This window comes from Coturnix japonica, unplaced genomic scaffold (assembly GCF_001577835.2).
Source record: "Coturnix japonica isolate 7356 unplaced genomic scaffold, Coturnix japonica 2.1 chrUnrandom489, whole genome shotgun sequence".
Lineage (NCBI taxonomy): Eukaryota > Metazoa > Chordata > Aves > Galliformes > Phasianidae > Coturnix > Coturnix japonica.
Window position 1 is genome coordinate 28,660 of NW_015439884.1, and position 7,719 is coordinate 36,378.

The window sequence follows — 7,719 nt, forward strand, 5'->3', positions numbered from 1 at the left end:
AAGTGTGCATGAGAGGGCCTGGAGGGGGCAGGAGCGGTGGAGGGTTGTCTTTGAAGTTGTGCAAGGGGGGGTAATAGGGTGAGTGTGCAAGGGGGATGAGTGTGCAAGTGGGGGTGAGTGTCAAGGGTGCGGTCGAGAGCACTAGGTCTTTGGGTCCTATTGGTCAGATGGGGTTTCCAGTGGAGGCCTTCACTATTGGATCACTATGGGGTCAGATGGGGTCTATGGGGCCTCATTGGATCCTATGGTGTCAGATAGGGTATATATGGGCCTATGGATTCCTACTGGGGGTCAGATGGGGTCCTATGGGGCCTCATTGGATCCTATGGGGTCAGATGGGGTCCTATGGGGCCTCATTGGATCCTATGGGGCCTCATTAGATCCATATGGGCAGATAGTGGTTCTATTGGGCCTCATTGGAGTTCCTTATGGGCCTCATGGGGATCCATTGGGGTCAGATGGGGTCCTAGGCGACCTCATTGGATTCCTATGGTGGTCAAGATGAGGTTCCTATGGGGCCTCTTTGGGCTCCTATGGGGCTTCAGAGTAGGGGTTCTATCGGGGCCTATATGGATCCTCCTGGGTCAAATGGAATTCTATTGGGGCCTCATTGGATCCTATGGGGTCAGATAGGGTTCTATGGGGCCTCATTGGATCCTATGGGGCCTCATTGGATCCTATGGGGTCAGATAGGGTTCTATGGGGCCTCATTGGTCTAGGGGTCAGAATGGGGTCCTATGGGGCCTCATTGGATCTATGGGGTCGATGGGTCCTTGGGCCTCTTTTGATCCTGGGCCTCAGTTAGGATCCTATGGAGGTCAGATAGGTTCATCTGGGCCTGATTGGTTCCTATGGGGCCGCATTGGATTCCTATGGGGTCAAGATCAGTATATTGGGGCCTCAGGTCATATTGGGGTCAGATGGGGTCCTGATGGGGCCTCATTGGATCTATGAGGTCGAGGATGGGGGTCCTATGGGGCCTCATTGGATCCTATGGGGCCTCATTAGATCCTATGGGGTCAGATAGGGTTCTATGGGGCCTCATTGGATCCTATGGGGCCTCATTGGATCCTATGGGGTCAGATGGGGTCCTATGGGGCCTCATTGGATCCTATGGGGTCAGATGGGGTCCTATGGGGCCTCATTGGATCCTATGGGGTCAGATAGGGTTCTATGGGGCCTCATTGGATCCTATGGGGTCAAATGGAGTCCTATTGGAGGCGCTCAATTGGACCTATTGGGGTCCGATTAGGGTTCTATGGGCCTATTGGATCCTATGGGGCCTCATTTGGATTCCCTATGGGGTCAGATAGGGTTCTATGGGGCCTCATTGGATTCCTAATGGGGCTTCAGATGGGGTCCTATGGGGCCTTGCATTGGCATCCTATCGGGGTCAGATGGGGTCCTATGGGCCTCTTTGGATCCTGATGGGGTCAGATAGGCGTTCTCGGGCCTCATTTGGAGATCCTGGTATGGGGTCAAATGGAGTCTATGGGGCTATTGGGACCTATGGGGTCAGATAGGGTATTCTATGGGGCCTCATTGTATCCTATGGGCCGTGTTCATTGGGATCCTATGGGGTCAGATAGGGTTTCTATCGGGGCCTCATTGGATCCTATGGGGCCTTTCACTTTGATCCTATGGGGTCAGATAGGCAAAAAATGGTTCTATGGGCCTCATGGAATGCCTAGTGGGGTCAGATGGGGTACCTATGGGGCCTCATTGATTCCTTTATCGGGGTCAGAATGGGTTTCTATGGGGCCTCATTGGATCCCGTAGTGGGGCACTCATTGGTTCTCATATGGGGTCAGATAGGGTTCGTATGGGCCTCATTGGATCCGTATGGGGTCAGATGGGGTCCTATGGGAGCCTCATTGGTCCTTATGGGGTCATGGGGTTCCATGGGGCCTCATTGGATCCTATGGGGTCAGATAGGGCTTTATAGGGGCCACTCATTGGATCCTAGACTGGGAGGTCAGATAGGGCTTCTAACTGGGGCCATAATTGCGATACCTCTGGGGCGGCAGATGGGTGGTGCCCTCTCTCTCTGATCATTACCGATAGGAGACATAGATACATATGGGGCCTCTCTCTGGATCCCATATGGCGGTCAGATAGGGGTTCTATGGGGCCTTCATTGATCCTATATAGGTCAAATGGAGTCCTATGGGCCTCATGTATGGATACCCTATGGGGTCAAGGATAGGGTTTCTATGGGGCCCCTCATTGCACCTATGGGCCTCATTGGATCCTATGGGTCAGATAGGCGTATCTACTGGGGCCTCATTGGATCCTATGGAGGCCTTGATCCGTTATGAGACGGTCAGGCATAGGTTTCTATTGGCCTCATTGGATCCTATGGAGTCAGATTGGGTCCTTATGGGGCCTCATTGGATCCTATGGCAGGTTCAGATTGGGTGCCTTATGGGGCCTCATTGGATCCTATGGGGGTCAGATAGGGATTCTATGGGCCTCATTGGATCCTATGGGTCAGTAGGGATTCTATGGGGCCTCATTGGATCCTATGAGGGGTCAGATGGGGTCCATAATGGGGGCCTTTCATTGGATCCTATGGGGTCAGATGGGGTCCTATGGGGCCTCATTGGGATCCTATGGGGTCAGATAGGGTTCTATGGGGCCTCATTGGATCCTATGGGGTCAGATAGGGTTCTATGGGGCCTCATTGGATCCTATGGGGTCAGATGGGGTCCTATGGGGCCTCATTGACCTATGGGGTCAGATTGGGTTCCTTATGGGGCCCTCATTGCGATCCTATGGGCGTCACGATGTGGGTCCTATGGGGCCATCATTGGAATCCTATTGGGGTCACGGATGGAAGTCCGTATGGGGCCTCTTGATTCCTAATGGGTCGATAGGGATTCTATGGGGCCTTCATTTGGATCCTGATGGGGTCAGATTAGGGGTCCTATGAGGGCCTCAATTTGGATCCTTTATCGGGTCAGATTGGAGTCCTATGGGGCCTCATTGGATCCTATGGGGTCAGATTAGGGTTCTTGGGGCCTCATTGGTCCGTATGGGGCTCATTGGTCCTATGGTCCGGTCAGGATTTAGGTTCGATGGGCCTAGTCGGTGGTTATGGACATACATATTCGGATCCTAGGGTCAGATAGGGTTCTATGGGGCCTCATTGGATCCTTACTAGGAGGTCAGATTAGCGGTTCTATGGGCCTCACTATGGATCCTATGGGGTACAGATGGAGTCCTATGGGCCTCATTGGATCCTATGGGACGTCAGATAGGGTCTATGGGAGCCTCATTGGATCCTATGGGGTCAGATGGGGTCCTATGGGGTCCCATTGTATCCTATGGCGTCAGATGGGGTCCTATGGGGCTTCATTGGATCCTATGGGGTCAGATAGGGTTCTATGGGGCCACTTCATTGAGATCCTAATGGGTCAGCAATGGGCTCCTATGGGGCCTTCATTGAGATCCCGAACTATGCGGGCCTCATTGGATCTATGGGAGGTCCCATTGTATCCTATGGGGATATTGGGGTCTCACACGCGTGTGTTGTACACGCAGGTGGTTCTGGCGCTGCCGTACGACACACCAGTGCCGGGATACAGGAACAACACGGTGAAAAAAAAACCCCCCCACCATTTTTGGGGAGGCTTAGTGGTCTGCACGAGCACCCAATGACTTCAACCTGAAGGACTGTAAGCACCAAAAATGACACAAATTACCCCAAAAATGGCCCAAATCGACCCCAAAATGACCAAACTCGACCCAAAATGGCCCAGCTTGACCCCTAAATGGCCCAGATCGCCCCCAATTGATCCAAATTGACCCCAAAATGGCCCAAATCACCCCCAAAAAATGCCCAAAGCCGACCAAATATGCCCAATTGCCCCCAAAATGGCCCAGCATCACCCAAAAAATGGCCAAATTCGATCAAATAATGCCCAAATTGCCACAAAAATGACCAAAAATCGACCCAAATGGCCCAGCTTGACCCCAAAAAATGGCCAGATACGCCCCCAATTGATACACAATGACCCCAAAATTGGCCCAAATCACCCAAATTTCCTAGATTGCCCAAAAATGGCCCAAATTGACCCAAGTCAACCCAAAAAATGGCCCAAATTGCCCCAAAAATGGCCAAAGTCAACCCCTAAATGGCCCAAATTGCCCCCAAAATGGCCCAATTTACCCCGAAAATGACCAAAATTAGCCCCCAAAAATGGCCGCAAATTTGCCCAAGTCAACCCAAAATGGCCCAAATATGCTCCAAATGGCCAGTCAACCCCTAATGGCCCAAAATTGCCCCCAAATGCCCAATTTACCCCCCAAAAATGCCAAAGCCGACCAAATATGACCCAACATTGCCCCCAAGACCAAAATCGCCCCCAAAATGGCCAAAAATCGCCCAATGGCCCAGATCACACCCAAAAATGGCCCAAATTGCCAAGTCAGCCCAAACATGGCCCAAATTGGCCCCAAAAATGGCCAACTCGCCCAAAAAACGGCTCAAGTTGCTCCCAAATTGATCAATTACCCCCAAATGGCCCAATCACCCCAAAAATTCACCCAGATCGCCGCCCAAAATGGCCCAAACTTGCCCCAAGTCAACCCAAAACAGGGCCCAATTGCCCCAAAAATGGCCAAGTCAACCCCTGAACGGCCCAAGATTGCCCCCAAATGGGCCGCAATTTACCCCAAAATGGACCAAGATGTCCCCCAAAATTTGTCAAATTGACCCCAAAATGGCCCAAATCACCCCCAAATGCCCAAAGCGACCCAAATCTGTCACCCAAATTTGCCACAAATGACCAAATCGCCCCAAAAATGGCTCAGGATCACCAAAATGGCCGAGATTGCCCCACATGCCAAAATCGCAAAAAAATGGGCCAATAGCTCCCAAAAATGCCCAAATAGCTCCAAAATTACCAACAATTGCCACAAAAATGTGCCCCAAATTGCCCAAGTCACCCAAAAATGGCCCCAACATTTGCCCCAAAAAATGGCCAAGATCAACCCTAAATGGCCCAAATTGCCACCCAAAATGGCCCAACTTCCCCCAAAATGACCCAAATTGCCCCCAGATTTGATCCAAATCGACCCAAATGGGCCCAAATCACCCCCAAAAGATGCCCAAAGACTTACCCAAATATGGCCAAATTCCCCCCAAAAATGAGGCCAATAATCGCCCCAAATGACCAAAATCGCCCAAAATGGGCCCAGAATCACCCCAAAAACGCCCAACTTGACCCAAGTACAAAAAATGGCCCAAATTGCTGCCTCAAAAATGGCCAAAAATCGACCCTCAAAATGGCCCAAATTGCCCCCAAATATGATCCAAATCACCAAATGGCTCAAATCACCCCAAAAATTGCCACAAGCCGACCCATAATATGACTCCAAATGCCCAATGGCCAATCACCAAACATGGCCAATTCTCTGATCCATAATGGCCCAACATTGCCCCAAAATTTGGCCCAAGTTTGCCCAAAAATGGCCCAAATTATACCCCAAAATTCCCAGATATGCCCAAATGGCCCAAAATGCCCAAGTCAACCAAAAAATGCCAATTGCCCCAAAATGGCCAACGTAAACCCCTAATGGCCACAAATTCCCCATAATGGCCCAATTTACCCCAAACATGACCAAATTGCCCCCAATTGATCCAAATCGACCCTAAGATGGCCCAAATCACCCCAAATGCCAAAGCCGACCCAAATATGCCAAATTGCCCCAAAATGACCAAAATCGCCCCAAATGGCCCAGATCACCCCAAAAATCGGCCAAATGCGCCAAGTCAACCAAAAAATGGCCCAAATTGCCCAAAATGGCCAAAATCAACCCAAAAATGGCCAAAATTGCTCCAAATTGCTCCAGATCAACCCCAAATGGCCCAAATCCCCCAAATTACCCAGATCACCCCAAAAAATGGCCACAATTGCCCAAGTCACCCAAAACATGCCCAAATTGCCCCAAAATGGCCAGATCACCAAAGATGGCCAAATTTGCGAACCCCCAAAATCGGCCCAATTTACCACCAAATGACCCAACTTGCCCCCAAAATGACCCAAAATTTGCCCCAAATTGTCCAAATCGACCCCAAATGGCCCAAATCACCCAAAACTGCCCAAAAGCTGACCAAATATGACCAAATGCCCCCAAACATGACCAAATCACCCCCAAAATGGACCAAAATCGGCCCAAGTGCCACTCCAGATCACCCCAAAAATGTCCCAAATTGGCCCAAGTCAACCCACCAAATGGCCCAAATCTGCCCCAAAAATGGCCCAAAATCAACCTCAAAACATGCAAAAATTGCTCCCAATATGATCGAATTCCAACCACGCCCAAATTGCCCAAGTCAACCCAAAAAATGGCCCAAATTGCCCCAAAAATGGCCAAAATCAACCCAAAAATGGCCAGAATTGCTCCCAAATTGATCGAAATCAACCCCAAAATGGCCCAAATCACCCCAAAATTACCCAGATCACCCCAAAAATGGCCCAAATTGCCCAAGTCAACCCAAAACATGGCCCAAATTGCCCCAAAATGGCCCAGATCACCCAAAAAATGGCCCAAATTGCCCCCAAAATGGCCCAATTTACCCCCAAAATGACCCAAATTGCCCCCAAAATGACCCAAATTGCCCCCAAATTGATCCAAATCGACCCCAAAATGGCCCAAATCACCCCCAAAACTGCCCAAAGCTGACCCAAATATGACCCAAATTGCCCCCAAAATGACCAAAATCACCCCCAAAATGACCAAAATCGCCCCCAAAATGGCCCAGATCACCCCAAAAATGTCCCAAATTGCCCAAGTCAACCCCCAAAATGGCCCAAATTGCCCCAAAAATGGCCAAAATCAACCCAAAAATGGCCAAAATTGCTCCCAAATTGATCGAAATCAACCCCAAAATGGCCCAAATCACCCCCAAAAATGCCCAAAGCCGACCCAAATATGACCCAAATTGCCCCCAAAATGACCAAAATCGCCCCCAAAATGGCCCAGATCACCCAAAAAATGGCCGAAATTGCCCCCAAAATGGCCAAAATCTACCAAAAAATGGCCCAAATAGCTCCCAATATGGCGCAAATAGCTCCAAAATTACCCAGATTACCCCAAAAATGGCCCAAATTACCCAAGTCAACCCAAAACATGGCCCAAATTGCCCCAAAAATGGCCAAAGTCAACCCCAAAATGGCCCAATTTACCCCCAAAATGACCCAAATTGCCCCCAGATTGATCCAAATCGACCCCAAAATGGCCCAAATCACCCCCCAAAATGCCCAAAGCCGACCCAAATATGACCCAAATTGCCCCCAGAATGACCAAAATCGCCCCCAAAATGACCAAAATCGCCCCCAAAATGGCCCAGATCACCCCAAAAATGGCCCAAATTGCCCAAGTCAACCCAAAACATGGCCCAAATTGCCCCAAAAATGGCCAAAATCAACCCAAAAATGGCCAAAATTGCTCCCAAATTGATCCAAATCAACCCCAAAATGGCCCAAATCACCCCCAAAAATGCCCAAAGCCGACACAAATATGACCCAAATTGCCCCCAAAATGGCCCAGATCACCCAAAAAATGGCCAAATTTGATCCAATAATGGCCCAAATTGCCCCAAAAATGGCCCAATTTGCCCCAAAATGGCCCAAATCACCCCAAAATTTCCCAGATTGCCCCAAAAATGGCCCAAATTGCCCAAGTCAACCCAAAAAATGGCCCAAATTGCCC

General features: G+C 50.0%; 1 protein-coding gene across 1 annotated transcript in view; it reads left to right on the forward strand.

Annotated features, from left to right (window-relative positions):
• The window catches only part of LOC107307128 (glycogen phosphorylase, muscle form-like), a 9,462-nt gene extending 5,802 nt beyond the window's left edge, over window positions 1–3,660 (forward strand). Inside the window, exon 3 of the mRNA XM_015850572.1 lies at window positions 3,544–3,660. Coding sequence (XP_015706058.1) covers window positions 3,544–3,660 — 117 coding nt within the window. The remainder of the gene's footprint in view (window positions 1–3,543) is intronic.
• The last annotated feature ends 4,059 nt before the right edge of the window (window positions 3,661–7,719 follow it).